Below are 21,424 nucleotides of genomic sequence, written 5' to 3' on the forward strand. Positions count from 1 at the left end.
TAGCTACCAGACACACCAAAAATAAAAACCTACACTAGGACAATAGAAACTTTCAATGGTGAGTTCAGAAAAATCAATTAACCCAAAAACATATATACACTGTTATGAAGGTGACATCTGGAACAGAATAAAATGAGCTCAGGAGGGTGGAGTTGGATTCTAGATCCCAAATTCTGCAAAACTGTCTGACCAAACAGACTATCATGTCAGTTGTCTTGCTCAAGGCAATAGTAGGATGCAAATGTGTGGACTGAAAACCATGTCACAGCCTTGTAAAACTCTTCAATAGAGGCTGATATCAAGTGGGCTACATCTCCGCCATGGCTCTGACACTGTGAGCCTTGACATGACCCTCCAAAGTCAGTCCAGCTTGGGCATAAGTAAAAGATATGCAATCTATTAGCCAATTGAAGATTGTGCATTCACCAATGGCAACCCCTATCCTGTTGAGATCAAAAGGAATAAAAAGCTGGGTAGACTGTCTATAGGGCCTAGTCTGCTTCAGGTAAAAGGCATGAGGTTTGGGAAAGAATGTTGGAAGGTTGACTGACTGATTCAGGTTGAACTCAAGACACTACCTTAGGAAGGAACTTAAGAGTGTATGCGGAGAACTGCTCTGTTGTGATGAAATTTAGTATAAGGTGGATCCACTACTAGGGCCTGAAGTTCACTGACCCTGCATGCTAAAGTAACTGCCACCAAAAACAAGAACTTCCAGGTCAAGTACTTCAGAGGACAGGAATCAAATGGCTCAAAAGAAGCTTTCATCAGCTGGGTAAGGATGACGCTGAGGTTTCATGACACAGGCGAAGGTTTGACAGGGGGCTTTGTCAAAAGCAAAGCTCGCATGAACCGAACAGCTAGAAGCTGTCCAGAGATAGGTTACCCTCTACACAGAAATGGTGAGAACTAATTGCATTGAGGTGAACCCTTACAGAGTTGGTCTTAAGACCAAACTCAGAGAGATGTAGAAGGTATTCAAGCAGGTTTTGTGTAGGACAATAAAGTAAATCTAGGGCCTTGTTCTCACACCACATGGCAAATCTCTTCCATTTAAAATAATTATATCTTTCCTGGAAGCCAGCAAAACCTTGAAGACACCCTCTGGGAGATTCAGGAAAGCAAATTCTAAGCCCTCAACATCCAAGCTATGAGGGCCAGAGACTAGAGATTGGGGTGTAGAAGAGACCCCTTGATCTGCCTGATAAGGGTTGAAAAGCAATCCAATCTCCATGGTTCTTCGGAGGATATCTCCAGAAAAGTGAGAACCATATCTGCCTGGGCCAACATGGGACAATCAGGATCATGGTTTCCTGGCCTTGCCTGAGTTTCATCAAAGTTTTCCCCACAAGAAGAATGGGAGGATACACATAAAGAAGACCTGTCCCCCAAAGCAGGAAGAAGGTGTCCAACGCTAGTCTGCTGTGCAACCTGAGACTGAAGCAGTACTGAAGATTATGTGATCATAAGGAATGGAAAAGAGATCTACCGAGGGGGTGCCTCACTCTCATAAAATCTTGCAGACAACAGTTATGTTAAGTGACCACTTGTGCGGTTGCATGATCCTGCTCAGTCTGTATGCCAGGCTGTTGGACTTCCCTGCTCTAAAAACTACCCGGTTCTGAGTAGCCCAGTTCCACATCCTGACAGCCTCCTGACACAGAAGGTACTGTCCCATACCCCCCTGCTTGTTGGTGTAATACATCGCAACCTGATTGTCCATTTGAATGAGTACAATTTGGTTGATGAGCTGATCTCTGAAAGCCTTTAGAGCCTTTCAGATTGCCCGGAGCTCCAGAAGATTGATGTATTGATGTGGAGCTCTGTCTCCTGAGTTGACCAAACACCGAGTGTGAAGCCCACCTACATGAGCCCCCCCCCCCCCTCCCAAGTGGGATGCATCTGTCGAGAACTCCTTATGGGGCTGAAGAATTTGGAATGGAAGTTCCAAGGTCAGAGTGGTTCAAATCATCCACCAGAAGAGGGACTAAGCCAATTCTGAGATTACTTGGATGACATCCAATAGGGTTCCTAAGGCCTGACACCACTGTGAATCTAGGGTCCACTGGACAGTTCTTATGTGAAAAAGTGCCAAGGGAGTGACATGCACAGTGGAGGCCAGGTGGCCTAGTAATCTCAACATTTGCCGAGCCATAACCTGCTGTCTGGTGCAAAACTGTGTGGCAAGAGCAACCAGATAGTCTGCTTGTGGCACAGGGAGGAAAGCTCGCATCTACATGGTATCTAGCAGGGCTCCTCTGAACTCCAATTGTTGAACGGGGAGTAGGTGGAACTTGGGTAGTTTAAAATGAACCCTAGTAGCTCTAGCATCTGAACAGTTCTCCGAATAGACTCCTGGATACCTTCCTTCACTAGCCTATCATCCAGGTAGGGATACTCATGGCCTCTCAGTCTGGACATTTGGTAAAAACCCTAGGAGCTTATACGGCAGAACCCTAGGAGCCAAACGGCAGAACGTGGAACTGGAAGTGATATGTCCCTACTCAAAATCTGAGATACTTCCTGTGACCTGGAAGTATCAGGATATGCATGTAGGCATCCTTTAAGTCCAGAGAGCACAGCCAATCTTGTTCCTGAATCATTGGGAGAAGGGTGCCCAGGGAAACCATCCTGAACTTTTCTTTGACTAGATATTTGTTCAGAGTCCTTAGGTCTAGGATTGGGGGGGGGGGGGCGCAATCCCCTGTCTTTTTTGGAACAGGGAAGTACTTGGAATAGAATCCCAGCCCTTTTTCCCTTAGTGGACCTGGTTCAACTTTATGGGCCTTCAGAAGGGTGGAGAGTTCCTCTAGAAGTACCTCCCTGTTGCGAAAGCTGACAAATGTTGCTCTTGGGGGGCAATTTGGAGGTCTCATTTTTCAATGAAGAGCATAACCAAGATGGACTATTTAAAGTACCCACCAGTTGAAGGTTATAAGGAGCTACCTTTCTTGGAAAAAAATCAGCCTCTCTCTGACTGAAAGGTCCTCTGGAACAGACACTTTTATTGCAGCTATGCTCTGCTGCAGCCAGTGAAAAACTTGTCCCTTGCTTTGACTGAACTGGCTGGATCTTTTGCGTATGCTGTTGATGAGAATGAGTGAGCTGGGGCTGAACAACTTGAGCAGAGCAAGGAGGAGTGTACCTACACCTTTGAGAGTAGTAGGGACCTTACTTAGACTTGTCCAAAAACCTCCTAGAAGAGGAGTGAGCGGAAGGCGTCAGTATGTTTCTTAATGAGGTTTGTGACCTCTTCCACTTTCTCTCTAAAAGGTTTTCTCCATGCCAAGTGGTGTCTGCCAATCTCTGCTGAACCAACGGGTCTAAATCCGAGACACACGGCCATGAAAGTCTGCACATTGCTATACTCTGTGCAGAGATCCTGGACACAACATGAAAGATGTCATATGCCCCCTGGCCAGAAATGTGCGACAAGCCTTCTGCTGCTTGGCCAGCTGGCAAAGAGGTTTGGCCTGCTCCAGTGGGAGAGAATCTGCCAAATCAGTCATACTGTGCACCAAAAACCACAAGGAAAGGCTCATGTAGAGCTGGTATGACTGGATACAGGAAATGAACATTGAGGCTCGATACATCTTATGCCCAAATAAGTCCAGGGTTCGAGCTTCTCTGCCTGAGGGTGCTGAGGCAAAGTCTATGGAACTTGTGGCTCATTTAAGCGCAGGTTCCACCACCAGAGAGTGCTTAGGCAACAGCGGCTTATCAAATCCAGGTGAACTCTGAATCCAATACATGGTGTCAATTTTCTTTGAGAGAATTTGGACAGACGGAGGAGACTCCCAATTTTTTGCTTGAACATCACGTAAGATCTAGTTAAGAAGGACAGTCACAGCCTCTCTAGGTGGAGAATCATAGTCTAGGCCCTTGAACATCTCAGTCCTGGGCTCGTCCTCCATCTCCAACTTAACAGGTTTGGCAGCCGCCGTCTCCTTCACAAAATTTAGGAAGGAGAGACTCTCTAGTGGAGATTTCCATCTCTCCTCTAGTGGGGAAGGGTCTGATAAAATACTATAGGTCTCCTCCTCCAAGAAGTACCTTGGATCATCACCAGATACCCATGAGTGGTTCATATCGGAATCAGCAAAAAACTCATTATGGGAGGGCTGAGACTGTGCCTGCCTCATATAGGAGGAACCATATCCCTGCCTGGAATGGCGCCAAGATGCAGGCTCTACGCTCGACTCCACAAAGCTTCCTCTGTCGATGTCGAGAGATACTTGCATGGGCAGCTGTCAACGTCAATACCACATGTGGCACCAGCATCGGTGACCTCACCACAGGCCGAGGGCCCAGCAAGGCAGGTGGTAGAGCCATGGCTGGTCGATGTCAATGAACTCTTCTGTAGACACCCCATCAAGAGATCTTGGAGCATGGCAAGGATTCACTCATCGAGGGACAACATCGGTAAAGGCTGGGGTGTTGGTTAGGAGACAGCCTGCTGAACTGTCGGTGTCTACTCAGCTACCAGGTCCCTCCTACTGGAAGACATGCATGTAGGCACCTCTTTAATAGAGGGGGAGTGCTCCTGGCACCATGCATCGAGAGGGATTGATGCCTGTACTTCTTGGTATTTTGCCCGATGGTGAGCATTGACACCCCTTAGAGCTGATGAGGAAAACACGGGATCCTCTCATCTCCTTGGTGTCAGGTCCGATGCTGACTGGTCTTGGGGGCCCTGCACAGTGGCTGACGTTGAGGCAAGTGGAGACCTACTCAATGCATGTCCACTTCCAGTGTCTGAAACAGGCCTACAAGCCATAGGAACCAATGTTCCCGATGCAAGCTCGATGCCGATAATTCAGACCTGGCTCTAAACATTTTCTCTTTTTGAGCCTGTCTGGATTTGTGTGTTATTTTTTGCATATGCAAACAAAGAATACAGTTAGTACAATTATGGTCTGGCCCCAAACACTGGATATACCAGGAATGGGTGTCAGTCCCCAGAGATGGTCTGACTGCACAGAGCACAGCACTTAAAGCCACTGGGAACCTTCGATGACATGGAATGGAAAAACAGCCGTGGCTAAATCAAATGACTCTATGGAGATACAAAAAGGGGGAAAATCACCAAAAGATTCTAGGGATAGTACCTGGGGGATGCTCAGGCTAAGAGGGCCTTATGAGCCTGAAAAAAAGAAAGGAAACTTAAAACAGGGCAAAAATCACTATAAAAAATAAGGGAAAGGAAGGGGACAAAACTCGAAGAGGGAAGAAAGAATATTATAAATATACCCCATGAGGGAAGGCACAAAAAAACATATGGAAAATATGATGTTGTGAGGAGCCGCTAAAACACGTCTTCTCCTCACTGCGAATGAAAGATGAATAACTGGTCCTGCACTCACGAGTCAGGTGGGGAGGCACCTGCACATGCACGGTGGGAGCACTACCATGAGCTTTTAAGAAATACTATGCTGGGCAGCGTTTCCACATCAGACGCCAATGTCATAACCCACATATGAGAATTAGCTGGTCTGCTTGTCCATGGAGAAAGGATGTTACCATGTGGTGTGCCACAAGGTTTGGTTCTTGGGTCAGTCCTTTTTTAAATTTTTGTAAGCGATATTGTTGAAGGGCTGTTTGGTAAGTTTTGCCTCTTTGCGGATAATACCAAAATCTGCAATAAGATAGACACCCCTGAGGGTGTAAATAATATGAGGAAGGTCTTAGAGAATGACAAACTTAAAGATTTCAATATGTATACTTTGGAAGAAAGGTGAGAAATGGGAAATATACGGCATAAATGCACAGGAGGCAAGTTTCTTTCAATTGAAAAGAAACTTTGGAATGAGGGGGCATAGGATGAAGGTGAAAGGGGACAGACTCAGAAGTAACTTCAGGAAATACTTCTTCACAGAAAGGGTGGTGAATTCATGGTATGGCCTCCTGGTGAAAGTGGTGGAGACAAAAACAGTATCTGAATTCAAGAGAGCTTGGGACAAGTACATAGGATCTCTAAGGGAGTGCTAGGGAGAGCAGATAGCATGGATGGGCAGACTGGATAGGCCATATGGTCTTTACCTGCCTACAGTTTTTTCTCTGTTTTTAGGGAAAGATTTTATTAGTTAAGGCTCTGCAGTTGTAGAATACCCTTCCCTTTGATTTGTATGGCATAAGTGAACTGGTAATCTTTAAGAAGGAGTTTAAAGTTGTTTCAGTATGCTTTTGTGGGGGATAGTTGAATAGACAGACAGGTGGATGGTACTGTAATAGGTGGAGACACTGGAGTGCAGGATATTGCTGGAGTATTTTTGGATTGCATATTTGTATTATTTAGTTTGTATGATGTAATGTATTATTGATGGAACACCCCATGGAATGGTTTAGAGTTGCGGTTTATAAGTAGAAATAAGAGAGTGGTTTGAAGGAGAGCTAGCACTTGTTGATGTGAGAAAAGGGGATTGACATTGTTTGTTTTATTATAAATAACATTATAATTAGTCTTGAACACAAATTTGCTAGGCAAACTACAAATCAATCAATAGCTCAATAAATGAATGTTCTGTGACATCCCTCTCATTTCTGTGCAGAGGTCTATTTTAGCTTCTGTGTAGTATCTTTCTGCACTAAACCTCCCATAAATCTTTCTGCATTGAGATTATATGCACTAGCCTTTGCAGCACAGATTACTTCTGAACTGAGGTTTTCGGTGATATTTAGTGACTGGTTCATCTCTTTGCACAGGCAGTGAATGAGATCTGCCTTCTGCACTGACCATCCTTATAATGTTTTAAACCTTCCTCTAAAGTACGGTATGTGTTCAATACAGCAGGGCTTTGCCCACATTCTTTGTGGAGGAACTATTTCCTGTGTTAAGGTGACTCCTTAAAGTGACATAGGTAAACTAGATGTCATGGCCTCAATTTTGAATCTTCTGTACTGCCTCACTTTTGGTGACATTCTCCCACAGTAAGGATAGCATAAGACACTGTGGTCCAGACACAAGCAGCAGTAACACCTCTGGTGAGGGTCTACAGCAAGACCACTTTTCGAGGTACCCAGAAATGGAAAGCATCACCCTCGCTCAGTTTTGATGGAAGCAAGTTTTTACTGTTTTAAGAGAAGGCTTGGAGGAAAGCAAAAAGGAACAAAAAAAAATCTATACACTACTAAAACTCTTAGTAGCAATCAAAGACAGGAAAAAAGGAACCATGACCATGTGATAGCTTTGTCAAAAATACAGAGGGGACTCGTGGGGTAGTGGCTGCACAAAAACTTTAGCATATGTTCAAAAACTCCTTCTTCGCTCTTATGAGCAATGAGGCTATCTGTGATCAAAACCACTGGGCAATGTCACCCATTTGGGTGGATAATTCATCCTGCTTGTTGACAGATAATTTAAAAAATACATTTTTTACAAAGCAGATCCAGCAGTAGCTTTTTATGAGGTCCATAAACATGTCGCCCAAAGGCTAGCATACTTGTGAAGGGATGTATTGCAATTCCAATTAATTAATGAAATGGGGAGAGGTGTGGATTCACATAGAGGATAAATTCTGAATTTTCACTGATGGATAACAATAATTTCTACTTACCCCTCCAACAGTAGTTGCATGATTCATCATATTTATTATTGCAACAACAGACACAATAAAAACAAACACTGTAGCCAACATTGTGTTCAACAGATCCTAAAATACAACACAGAAGAAATTCAGTGTTTCAAATAAAATTGCCAATCAGGAGCCACCCAGATCATTTTGTTGCTACTGGTAAAGCTCCTCACTGCATATGCTTACTTGTATTAGAATTAATACAAAAAAACAAAAGCAAAACATTTTTTTCAGGCTACAAAATTTTTCAAGCTCTTCTTCTTCCTGAGGGGAAAAGCTTATACAGCATGAAGAATGATTTTTTTTTTTTTAATTGTCTTGGATTTCCAGTATAGTAGTTGATTGGAGTAAGAAATAAATACAAGGCTCTCTCAATATGGTTTTTTCATGCCACACAAAGTGCAGCCAGCCTGAGAGCTCAAAATAGGATGTATCAGTATTCTAAGGGTCTAAGTAGTCCTATATTAATATTCATGCAAAACACAACAAAAAGCTACTTACAATTAAAGTCCAAAAGAAAAAGGTTATCTTTTTGTCCAATTCTGTTAAATACAGAAGCATAAAACACAAAGTGAAAAAAAATTCCATGCCTGTAACACCTACATACATTCCATTTCGAGATGCAAAAAGAAAACAGCAACATGCTAGTAGTGAAAACACCTGAAAAGGGAAAAAAAAAGTTTTACATTAAACAGTGAACTGCATTAACCGTATCACACAGTCACAATTCACTTCTAAAAATCAAGATGAAAAAGAAGCTGAACAGTTTTACTTTTTTATTCCAGTACTGTCACTTGTCCACTTAATGCAGGGGCGTAGCCAGACCTAACATTTGGGAGGGGGTAGGCAGAGTTAACATGGAGGGGCACTATGCATATAGGTGTGAGTAGTGCTTGGTATATTCCTAAATAATGCCTTAAAGTGCACTTCATAATGGATTTCTAAGTAAACAGTCTGTCCCGCATCAATATAAACCACATGCACACCTATGGAAACCTTGGAAACACTGACATTTTTAAATGATGGTTTTTTTTTTTGTTACATTTGTACCCCGCGCTTTCCCACTCATGGCAGGCTCAATGCGGCTTACATATTGTATACAGGTACTTATTTGTATCTGGAGCAATGGAGGGTTAAGTGACTTGCCCAGAGTCACAAGGAGCTGCCTGTGCCTGAAGTGGGAATCGAACTCAGTTCCTCAGTTCCCCAGGACCAATGTCCACCACCCTAACCACTAGGCCACTCCTCTAATGTTGCATTATCCCATAACTTAAACTTTGCCATTATAATAGACTTGAGTCTGCTCTGGTCAACCTCTCGACACACATCACAGTAGACTGGAAAATAATTACTGTAGTGTAGCATATTCCTCAACGTTGGTTTATAGCAAATATAAAATGTCTTATTAAGCTGTATTAATAAAATAAGTCTTCTTGTCCCTTCTTCTGGTTCTACTACTTTCTCTCCTTTCTGAAGCTGACATTAACCAGTTCAAGTCCCTGGAGCTCCTGACAGTGTTCATTCCACCCCGTTCTCCTTACAAAGGTGCAGACAAATAAAGGATTATCTGCGAAGTAACATTAAATCCCGCAAAAAAGCTTCTCAGAGCCTATGTAGCAAGCTTAACAGCACCAATTCTGAACACACAACTATCAGTAACTGTACCTTTAAAAAGGCAACAGTGTACTGCAATATGTTTCCTATTGGAAGAAGTCAGACTCCTACGGATCCACGCATTTTCAATATGGTAGTACTAAGCCCAGGTTATTTTGAGTTTGTCTTCACTGGACCAAACTTTCTTTCTTTGTGCCATCAATCATCCAGCTGAATAGCAGTGTCTTAAAAGGTGGAGGATAAAAGATTTTTTTTCTTTTTTGACATTTAAATCCCACATTATCCCAAGCAAATTTGGGTTCAATACGGCTTACATTTGAAAATACAGTGAGACAGAATAATAGAATTCAATTCTATCATGGGAGCAAGTAGATAAGTACATAAGTAGTACCATACTGGGACAGACCAAAGGTCCATCAAGCCCAGCATCCTGTTTCCAACAGTGGCCAATCCAGGTCACAAATGCCTGGCAAGATCCCCAAAAAAGTTCAAAATATTTTATGCTGCTTATCCCAAAAATAAGCAGTGGATTTTCCCCAAGTTCATTTTAATAATGGTCTATGGACTTTTCCTTTAGGAAGCCGTCCAAAACTAAACTAACCGCCTTTACCACATTCTCTGGCAATGAGTTCCAGAATTTAATTACACGTTGAGTGAATAATAATTTCCTCTGATTTGTTTTAAATGTACTACTTTGTAGCTTCATCACATGCCCCCTAGTATTTTTTGAAAGAGTAGACAGATGCTTCACGTCTACCAATTCCACTCATTATTTTATAGACCTCTATCATATCTCCCCTCAGCCTTCTTTTCTCCAAGCTGAAGAGCTCTAGCCACTTTAGCCTTTCCGCATAGGGAAGTTGTCCCATCCCCTTTATCAATTGTGTTGCCCTTCTCTGCACCATTTCTAATTTCACTATATCTTTTTAGAGATGCGGTGACCTAAATTGAACACAATAGTCAAGGTGCGGTTGCACCATGGAGCGATATAAAAGGTATTATTACGTCCTTATTTTTGTTTTCCATTCCTTTCCTAATAATACCTAACATTCTATTTGATTTCTTAGACACCGCAGCACACTGAGCAGAAGGTTTCAACATATCATCAACGACAACACCTAGATCCCTTTCTTGGTCGATGACTCCTAACGTGGAACTTTGCATGACGTAGCTATAATTCGGGTTCCCCTTTCCCATATGCATCACTTTGCACTTGCTCACATTAAATGTCATCTGCCATTTAGAAACCCAGTCTCCCAGTCTTGTAAGGTCCTCTTGTAATTTTTCATAATCTTCCTGCAATTTAACAACTTTGAATAACTTTGTGTCGTCAGCAAATTTAATTACCTCACTATTTACTCCCATCTCTAGGTCATTTATAAATATATTAAAAAAGCAGAAGCCAGCATAGACCCCTGGGGAACCCCACTAACTACTCTTCTCCACTGAGAATACTGACCATTTAACCCTACACTCTGTTTTCTATCTTTTAACCAGTTTTTAATCCACAATAGGCCACTACCTCCTATCCCATGACTCTCCAGTTTCCTTTGGAGTCTTTCATGAGGCACTTTGTCAAACGCTTTTTGAAAATCCAGATACACAATATCAACCAGCTCACCTTTATCCACATGTTCGTTCACCCCTTCCAAGAAATGTAATAGATTGGTGAGGCAAGATTTCCCTTCACTAAATCTATGTTGGCTTTGTCTCATTAAACCATGCTTTTGAATAGGCTCTGTAATTTTGTTCTTTATAATAGTCTCTACTATTTTGCTTGGCACCGATCTCAGGCTCACCGGTCTATAATTTCCTGGATCTCCTCTGGAACCTTTTTTTTTTTTTTTAAATCGGCGTTACATAGGCCACCCCCCAATCTTACGGTGCCACACTTGATTTTAAAGATAATTTACAAATTACTAACAACAGTTTCTCAAGTTCATTTTTCTATTCTATCAGTACTCTGGGATGAATACCATCCGGTCCAGGAGATTTGCTACTCTTTCAATTTGTCTAATGGTAAATTAATGCCTTACCTGATAATTTTCTTTCCTTTAGTCACAGCAGATGAATCCAGGAACCAGTGGGTTTTATCTGTCTAGAGAACTAAATTGAAGGGAGGCATACTAGCCGGCCAGCCCCTCAGAGAAGCTTGAGCCTCATAAGAGCTGCAAATGGAAGCTTTAATGGTCAGAGCTGAGACTTCAAAGGCACGCTTCAGCGTGGCTTCCAGACAGCGATCCTGCATATCTTTTAATGCACTCCCCCCCCCCTTCAACAGGAAGGGTAGTTTTCTTAGTGACTGCCGTCACCAAATAATCAATGCGGTGAAGTTCAAACTTCTCCGCCTGACTGCATTGCACTGGGTAAAGACGGCCCATAGCCTTAGGGGTGCGTCCGGCTCTGACCACTGCGCCAACATCATCTCCTGAATGGCCTCATGAACCGGAAAGGTAGACGGCCTCCTCGTGCTCGCCATGCACACATTTACCGCCATAGCAGCTTGAGTCTCAGGCTCCTCAATGTGCAAAACTTCTAAAGCAGAAGAAATGAGAGGTCAGCTCTTCCCTATGAAAAATACGGACCGCAGAAGGATCACCAAGCTCCTCCGCTATCAGTTCCCCCTTCTCCAAATCTTCCGTGCCCGTGGTCCTAAATGAACCCCCAGAGCACCCAAGCAGGAGGGGCGAGAGACATCGGTCCAACTGAAACTCCATTGGACCCAGAATCCAGGCATCTGCACTTGTGAGCCTGAGTCAGAGAGACCGGCAACAAACTTGCACCCATTCCCGGCGGGGCAGCCCCAGAATCCCCCAAATCCCCCTGATAAGCAGAACAAGAGGGAAGGCAGCGCTTCATCAGAAAGGCTTGATGAAGTAGTAAATTGAACTCAAGGGGAAGTGCAGATGCCACCCCCGCCCCGTCCCCCTTGAGGCCTCGGGGGATTCTAATCCAGCCAAGTCTCGCCGTTTGGAGACAGTGGGGGAAGGAGCCAGAAGCCGCGAGTCTGAAAGCAGAGATCCGGCAAAATCCAAAATGGCGCACATCTCCGTGCGGGAAACCGCAGCACCAGAAAAAGTATTGGACTCTTCCGCTCCCTGTTCAGCGCAGCCCGTGCTAGAGCCCTGTCGTCAACCTACGCTTCCCACATCGGGAACAGCGCTTCACCATTTCAGCTTCCATCAAACATGCCCAGAAATACTGCACTCACCGGATTGCTGGGGAGACAAAACTCCCTGCCACAAGCAACCACTGACTCTCCGGTCCAGAAACTGCCACCCCCTTTCGCAGAGGGGAACTCCCGTCCTACACAGGCTTGCTTAATCAAGTACTGCCTGGCTGCACTCTTTTTTTTTCCAGAGGAAATTAACAGCAGAGCAGCAAAGGAACAGGGAGAAGCAGGGACAGCCAAGCAGTATGCTTCTAAAGGGAGTCAGAAACCACACACACACCCCTAGCCTCAACTGGCCAACAGCCCAGGAGACTCCAAAGGCCCTGTGATTCCAGGAGCTGGGACAGATCCATCCACCACCTGCTGGAGATAGAGATATACTAGAGAGATGAGGGGCTGGCCGGCTAGTATGCCTCCCTTCAATTTAGTTCTCTATCTCCACCTGCTGGAACCCCCTGGTTCCTGGATTCATCTGCTGCTGACGCTATGGAATGCCCCATTACCTCCTCCAGGTTTATAGAGATTTAATTCAGTTTCTCCGACTCGTCAGCTTTGAATACCATTTCTGGCACCGCTATCTCTCCCAAATCTTCCTCAGTGAAGACTGAAGCAAAGAATCATTTAATCTTTCCGCTATGGCTTTGTCTTTCCTGATTGGTCATCTAGCAGTCTGATTCTTTTGCTGGCTTCCTACTTTTAATATACCTAAAAAAAAAAATGTACTATGTGTTTTTGCCTCCAACACAATCTTTTTTTCAAAGTCCCTCTTTGACTTCCTTATCAGTGCTTTGCATTTGACTTGACATTTCTTATGCTGTTTATTATTTTCAGTCAGTTCCTTCTTCTATTTTTTGAAGGATTTTCTTTTAGCTCCGATAGCTTCCTTCACCTCACTTTTTAACCATGCCGGCTGTCGGTTTGCATGCCATTAATTTACTGCTTTGAGAGTAAACATTTTTTTAGTGCATGGTAGAATGCTGCGCACAACCCTTAGCATAACCTTTTAACATATGGACTACTGTAGCCCAGTGGGTTTAGCAAGTGCTTCTTCACATAGCTATTTTATCCCCACACCACAGGGCCGATGGGTTCTCAAGAGCTGGCAGACCGATTCTCAAAACCTACCGGTAAGGTCAGTTAACGTGTGAATAGTACAATAACATGGGAATGGTAAAATTATGTATCATACCTGATAATTTTCTTTCCATTAATCATAGCTGATCAATCCATAGACTGGTGGGTTGTGTCCATCTACCAGCAGGTGGAGATAGAGAGCAAACTTTGCCTCCCTATATGTGGTCATGTGCTGCCGGAAACTCCTCAGTATGTCGATATCAAAGCTCCATCCGCAGGACTCAGCACTTAGAGAATTACACCCACAAAGGGACACTCTGCCCAGCTCACCACCGCTGAAACGGGGGAGGGGAATTAACCCAGCTCATCCCCACACAAGTGGGGGAGGGGAATCCATCCAGCTCATCCCCGCGGAGCGGGGGAGGGACACCACCCCGCCGATGCGGGGGGATCTGGCTTATCCTGCAACCGCAACCGCGGGAGGAGCTGACTGACCCTAACACCGCCGAAGCGGGAGGGGTACAAAGCTGCCCTACAGCCGCACGAAGCGGGAGAGAGTGCCGGCAGAATTTAAGTCTCAATCCAGCCCCGTAAAACGGAGGGGAGAGGAATGCAGCAGCTCACTGTAACACAAACTCGTCTCAACTCTTGAAGAATCCAAGTGAAAAAACTTGAACACGAAGTCCTCCTGAAGTAACTGAAGACTAAACTTGAACCTAAAATTCAACCAGAATATAAACAGTACAGATATCTGGGAGGGGCTATGGATTGATCAGCTATGATTAATGGAAAGAAAATGATCAGGTATGATACATAATTTTACCTTCCATATCATCATGCTGATCAATCCATAGACTGGTGGGATGTACCGAAGCAGTACTCACCCAGGGCGGGACATTGAAATCCCTGAACTCAACACTGAAGCTCCAAACCGGGCCTCCGCCCGAGCAGCCACAGTCAAGCGGTAATGTCTGGAGAAGGTATGGGCCGACGCCCAAGTTGCCGCCTTGCAAATCTCTTCCAAGGAGACGGACCCGTCCTCTGCCATCGAGGCCGCCTGAGCTCTAGTGGAGTGGGCCTTCAACTGAATAGGCGGCACCTTCCCCGCGGCCACATAAGCCGCTGCAATGGCTTCCTTGACCCATCTTGCCACTGTAGGCTTAGCAGCCTGCAGACCCTTACGAGGACCTGCAAACAGGACAAACAGATGATCCGACTTCTGGAAATCATTGGTCACTTCCAAGTATCTGATGATGACCCGTCTCACATCCAGATATTTGAGAGCAGAATACTCTTCTGGGTAGTCCTCCCTACGAAAGGAAGGGAGACAGAGCTGCTGACTCACATGGAAGCGAGAAACAATCTTGGGTAGGAAGGAAGGCACTGTGCGAATAGTCACTCCTGCCTCAGTGAACTGCAGAAAAAGCTCTCGACAAGAGAGCGCCTGGAGCTCGGAAACTCTTCTGGCTGAAGTGATAGCCACCAAAAAGACTGCTTTCAACGTCAGGTCTTTCAGAGATGCCCTTGACAAGGGTTCAAAAGGTGGCTTTGTAAGGCTCTTAGCACCAGGTTGAGATTCCACGCAGGCACCACTGAGTGCAGAGGAGGGCGCAGGTGATTAACTCCCTTGAGGAAACGCACCACATCTGGCTGCAAAGCCAGGGAAGCACCCTTCAGGCGGCCCCTGAAGCAAGCCAGGGCCACTACCTGGACTTTCAGGGAACTGAGCGACAGGCCTTTCTCCAGACCTTCTTGCAGGAACGCCAACACTGAAGAAATTGGAGCAGTAAATGGAGAAAGTGAACCTGCTTCACACCACGCTGCAAAGGTATGCCAAACCCTGGCGTAAGCAGTAGAAGTAGAGCGCTTCCTCGCTCTCAGCAGAGTGGCGATGACCTTGTCTGAGAAGCCCTTCTTCCTCAGACTCTGCCGCTCAATAGCCAGGCCGTAAGACCAAAGGGGGAGGGATCCTCCATCACCACGGGACCCTGATGTAACAGGCCCTGTTCCACTGGCAGTCGCAGAGGTTCGTCCACTGAGAGCCTGATCAAGTCCGCATACCAGGGACGTATCCGGACCCACCAGGATTATCCGGCCCGGATGCTTTGCCACCCGGTCTAGCACCCTGCCCAACATGGGCCAGGGCGGGAACACATAGAGAAGCTCTTGTGTCGGCCACTGTTGGAGAAGAGCATCTACTCCCAGGGATCGAGGGTCCCGTCCTCTGCTGAAAAAGCGCGGCACTTGGCAATTGGCCGATGACGCCATCAGATCTAGGCTCGGCTGGCCCCAGCGCTTCGTGATGTACAAGAACGCCTGAACAGATAGCTGCCACTCTCCGGGCTCCAAGGTATGGCGACTGAGAAAGTCCGCCTTGACATTCATGACTCCGGCAATGTGGGCCACTGACAGCTGTTCCAGGTTCGCTTCCGCCCACTGGCATAGATTCATGGCCTCCTGGCAGTTGACATAGGCCACAGCCGTGGCATTGTCCGACAGGACCCGTACAGGCTTCAACGCCAGTACCGGGATGAACTCCAAAAGCGCCAACCGAATGGCTCTGAGTTCCAGGAGGTTGATAGACCACTTTACCTCTGCAGGAGACCAGAGCCCCTGCGCTGTCCTTCCCAAGCAGTGGGCTCCCCAGCCCGACAAAGAGGCGTCCGTCGTGACGACAATCCACTCCGGGGTCACCAGAGGCATTCCTGCAGACAACTTGTCTGTCTGCGTCCACCAGCTCAGCGCCTTGTGCACTGCTGGGTCCAAGGGAAGGCGCACAGCATAATCCTCCGACATCGGAGTCCAGCGCTGAAGCAGAGAGTGTTGTAGTGGTCTCATATGAGCCCTGGCCCAGGGCACTACTTCCATCGTGGCCGTCATAGAGCCCAACAGCTGCACATAGTCCCAAGCCCGAAGAGGAGAGGCTACTAGGAACTGGTCCATCTGAGCCTGAAGCTTGACAATCCGATTGTCTGGCAGGAACACTCTGCCCACTTGGGTGTCGAATCGAACTCCCAGATACTCCAGGGACTGAGTTGGGCGCAGCTGGCTTTCCTCCCAGTTGATGATCCACCCCAGGGAGCTCAAAAGAGCAACCACCCGGTTCACAGCTTTGCCGCACTCTGCATAAGAGGGGGCTCGGATCAACCAGTCGTCCAGATAAGGATGGACTTGTACTCCTTCCTTCCTCAGGAAGGCCGCGATGACCACCATTACTTTGGAGAAGGTCCGCGGAGCAGTAGCCAACCCGAACGGGAGGGCTCTGAACTGGAAGTGTCGGCCCAGTACTGCAAAACGCAGAAAGCGTTGATGAGGAGGCCAGATGGGAATATGCAAGTACGCTTCCTTGATGTCCAAGGATGCCAGGAACTCTCCTGCCTTCACTGCCGCTATAACAGAGCGGAGGGTCTCCATGCGAAAGTGCCTGATTGACCCCTTGAGGTCGAGGATAGGCCGTATAGAACCTCCTTTCTTTGGTACCACAAAGTAAATGGAGTAACGTCCCTTGCCAAGCTGATTTTCTGGCACCGGAACGACCGCACCCAGGCGGATCAGATTGTCCAAGGTCTGCTGCACTGCCACAGCTTTGACCGGAGACTTGCAGGGAGAGAGTACAAACCCGTCTCTTAAGGGTCGGCAGAACTCTAGCTTGTAGCCGTCTCTGATGACTTCCAGCACTCAAGCGTCTGAAGTTATTGTGATCCACTCGCCCAGAAACGAGGACAGCCGTCCTCCAATCTGCACTGGGGCGTGGACCAAGGCCCCGTCATTGGGTACGAGACCCTAGGGGAGGACCAGAGGGAGCACCTCCGGGACGGCGGTCTCTGCAAAAGGAATGCTGCTTGGGGGAGAAGTTCCTCTTGAAGGAAGAGGGGGCAGAGGAGCCCGACCTGCCCGGGCGGTACCGACGGGCTTCCTGAAACCGTCCTCTGGAGGTACCGGGGCGAGCACTAGCCCGAGCCCTGACCTCTGGTAACCTCTTGCCCTTAGACGTGCCGAGATCGGTCACGATTTTGTCCAGCTCGACCCCAAAGAGCAGCTTGCCTTTAAAAGGCAATCTAGCCAGGCGGGATTTAGAGGCGTGGTCAGCAGACCTATGCTTCAGCCAAAGCCACCGCCGCGCAGAGATTGTCTGAGCCATGCCCTTAGCTGAGGCCCTCAAGACATCATACAGCAAGTCTGCCAAATAGGCTAAGCCCGATTCCAGGGCCGGCCAATCAGCCCTCAAGGAATGATCCGAGGGGGAAGCCCGCTGCACCATAGTCAGGCACGCCCTGGCCACATAGGAGCCGCAAACTGAGGCCTGCAAACTTAAAGCAGCCGCCTCAAAGGACGACCTTAAGGCCGCCTCCAATCTTCTGTCTTGGGCGTCCTATAGGGCTGTGCCACCTTCCACCGGCAACGCCGTTTTCTTAGTCACCACAGTGATTAAAGAAACCACGGTAGGCCACAGATAGGCCTCACGTTCACTTTCAGGCAAAGGATAGAGGCGGGACATAGCCCTAACCACTTTAAGGCTCGCTTCCGGGACATCCCACTGAGCCGAAATTAAGGTGTGCATGGCATCATGCACGTGGAAGGTTCTATGCGGGCGCTTCGTCCCCAGCATAATGGCAGAGCCAACAGGGGCTGAGGGAGAGACGTCCTCCGGAGAGGAAATCTTCAAAATGCCCATGGCCTGCATTAACAGGTTGGGCAAATCCTCTGAGCTAAAGAGCCGCGCTGCAGAGGGGTCATCCGCTCCATCCGAGCGGGGATCCGTCTCCTCCAAGGAATCCGCAAAGGACCGTTGGGAGAACTCAGATACGCTGCCCTCATCTATATCGGAGGAGACAAAGTCCTCCAAGGCCTGGGAATCAACCCGAGGGCGTTTACCTCCGGGGGCCTCAACCTCTTTACCAGACGAGGGAGCAGGGGCAGCGTTTTGCATAAGGAAGGCCTGATGCAGCAGCACAACAAACTCGGGGGAGAAACCCCGCATACTGTGCACTTCCGCAGCCTGGGCTACAGCCCTAGACGCACCCTCAACCGGCGCTCACAAGAGCGGGGGAGAGACATGCTGCGCATCCAAGATGGCGTCCGGCGCGACACTCCGCGAAGGAGCCGCGCGGTAAGAACGGCGCTTAACTTTAGCCGCTTTGTGCCGTCGCCCAAATTAAGGGCGTTCATGGCATCAATGTCTCCCACCTCAAGGGCGGCCCAAGAAGAAGCCGTCCGAGCCGCGTGGCCGGCCAATATGGCGGAGGCGAGCCGCGGGGGATGGGCGTTTATGGCGGGAAAAACCGCCACACCGGAGGAAGGACCGGGACACTCATCGGTCACGAAACTGTCACCCAAAAAGGGCAAATCAGACTTTAAGAGCCCCGCATCCCCTCTAGAAGCGCACACGCGATCCGGGGAGCGACTCTTTGCGCCCTCGCCCTCCGACGCCATAAGCCACGTGGAGACCAATCGGGGAACCCCCTGCCCGCTATAAAAGGTAAAAATTACCTGCTGTCCGCTCCGAGCTGTAACGACCTGGTGTCCCAGTGAGTAGCTGCAATAAACGTTTAAATAAATGCCGAAATAAACGCCTTTAAGGACGTTCAAAATTTTTTTTTTTTTTTAAACGGAGCCAGCGGGAGGGGGGAGAAAAGGAGGGACCTGGCGCTACCAGGTTTGCACTTGCTCAAGAAGAGCCCTCAACCCCAGGCACTCAACAAAACCTAAAAATTAGGCTTGGAGGCCTAGCCAGAGCTGCTGCTGTGTGTGACCACCACCTGCTGAGATAGAGAACATACTGAGGAGTTTCCGGCAGCACTTGACCACATATAGGGAGGCAAAGTTTGCTCTCTATCTCCACCTGCTGGTAGATGGACACAACCCACCAGTCTATGGATTGATCAGCATGATGATATGGAAAGTGTGCATATAAATCTGCATGGAATGCTCAGAGGACTTTAGTGTGGGAAACGTACATGGCAGAGATGACCACAGATTGTATTTATATATAATCAAATGTATGTTAATGATATGGTTTGCTATGCCTTCCCTATGCTGAGAGGGCAAAAAACAAAACCTGCTGTCTTACAGCTGGAAAAAATGCCAGCTCGGAGCTGGCAGTGGGAGGTTTGAAGAGATGATTTCTTTTGATTTTCAGTTTAAAATCTGCTGGTTGTCATTTCTTTTGGAAGTGGAAGAAAGCCCATGCAAACTTGTAAGTATCAGTACTGAGAAAGAAATGTGCTAATTTTTTTTTTTTTGATTCGCTATTTCTTTGCAACCCATTTAGCGTTCTGGGCTTTGCATTTTGTTTTTTTTTTTAGCACCCGTCTAGACTTTGAGCATCGGCCCCTGTGGGAGGTGGAGGGGCCTTTCTCCTTTCAGACGTGCCTTTATGAAACCCAGGCTCAATTCACTTGCAATGAAGATCTGGTGAGAGTAAAAGGAGCTCGAGGCCGTTCAATAAGCATTACACATTCTTAAGGAAGACTTAGCATCACTGATGAACTATATACAATACTTTTAGATATCGTTAACTTTTTCAGGGGTACCATTACTACTACTAATACTCAGAGCGACCCCCCCACCTACCATTCTTAATAGTTTTAAAATCCCCAGCGGGCTCTTCAAATAACTTAATGCCATTGCGCAGCATACATACAACGCGGCCGCGCCAGCAGCGACCGTTGCTAACAACGACAAACAGCTGACGTCATAGCATCGTAAAAGCGCGCGGAGTTGAGCCAATACGCAGGTCCCTTCACCTGACCTCGCGTGCCGAGGCTGCAGCCAAAGAGTGAGAGTCTCTTTGCCTACCCTTGCGCACACTGCAGCCAATCAATGGGTCCCCTCACCTCAGTCACCAAGCCCTGCGCACGCTGCACCCAAAGGGAGGGGGAGGGTGCAGCTGGACTACCTCTCTCCAAGCCCAAGGAAAGGATAGCAAGTGCTGAAGGGAGGATTCTTCTTGTGGGTCAAAGGTCATCTGGCAAAAAAAAACAGGGCTAGTTTCTCCTGTGCCTAGCTAGCAGCTAGGTAAAGCGAGAATGCTGTCTGCAATCTCAGGAAGAATGGCAGGTGTCAAGTTACGATATCCTTTCGGGCTTTAATTCGCCTGCGGGAGTTTTCTCTCTACTCTAGGCAGTCAATAGAATAAAATAAAACATAGAAAAGAAGATAAGATGATACAGAAAAAGCCACAAGATAGAATCACAGGCTGATGCATGAGAATGCAGCTTCTATTCTGATCTGACGAAGAAGGGCTACCTTCGAAAGCTAATCAAAAACTTTATTAAGTTAGTCCAATAAAAAAGGTATTATGTTATTTTCTTTTCCCTGTTTTATTTTATTATATTTCTGTTGACAGCTGTTAGAAGTGGACTAACACAGCTACCACATCTCTCTACAAACAGGGTAGAGGGCGGTTTCCTCAGTATCCAATGAGAAACAATGTATGTAGTCCTTTTTTCAGAAGCTTCTTGCAGAACACCCAGGGTGACACCCTTACCCCTTTTGACTAGTCTGTTCTTTAGTAAACACAGAGTATATATGCCTATGTGTGCATACAGTTGTGATGGTACCAATTACTAAAGCATTTTTAAAAGAAACCAACTCCTCTCAGTGGGAGAACACATGTTTGAGCGGTTGGGTTTTTGCTGAGCAGTTTCTTGGCATAGGTATCAACATTTTAAAAAAAATTAGTGGGGGTACCTACCAAACACAGTACAAACAGCCTTTTCTGGACATGGACACAAATGAAGGACCTTGTTCAACAGGGCAGTCTTAAGACAGTAGGGCCCTAAGCCAACTTTGGGTTTGGCATGCCGCTCTCCCAGGCCATCTTTCCCACCCCCCGTGCCTGCCCGCCCATCTTTAAAGGCAGTTTCCCCCTCCTGAATACCGACAGCGTTTCATCTAACACTAGCTGCTCCAGCCCCTGTGTAAACAAGAAGTTATGTCAAAGGAGAGGTCAGTGCGCTGCTGGTAGCATTAAGTTAAATGCTGCCTATGT

At 47.0% G+C, this 21,424-nt stretch overlaps 1 protein-coding gene across 2 annotated transcripts in view; it reads right to left on the bottom strand.

The window, feature by feature from the left end:
- Positions 1-20,094, bottom strand: part of CKLF (chemokine like factor) — a 36,137-nt gene extending 16,043 nt beyond the window's left edge. For both annotated transcript variants that reach the window (XM_030202577.1, XM_030202578.1), the window contains exons 1-3: positions 20,005-20,094; positions 8,073-8,231; positions 7,554-7,649 (exon numbers count right to left, since the gene is read on the bottom strand). In XM_030202577.1, the coding sequence (XP_030058437.1) occupies positions 7,554-7,649; positions 8,073-8,231; positions 20,005-20,058 (309 nt within the window). In that variant the 5' untranslated portion in view covers positions 20,059-20,094. The remainder of the gene's footprint in view (positions 1-7,553; positions 7,650-8,072; positions 8,232-20,004) is intronic.
- Positions 20,095-21,424: the final 1,330 nt, after the last annotated feature.

The sequence above is a fragment of the Microcaecilia unicolor genome, chromosome 5 (assembly GCF_901765095.1).
Source record: "Microcaecilia unicolor chromosome 5, aMicUni1.1, whole genome shotgun sequence".
Taxonomy (NCBI): domain Eukaryota; kingdom Metazoa; phylum Chordata; class Amphibia; order Gymnophiona; family Siphonopidae; genus Microcaecilia; species Microcaecilia unicolor.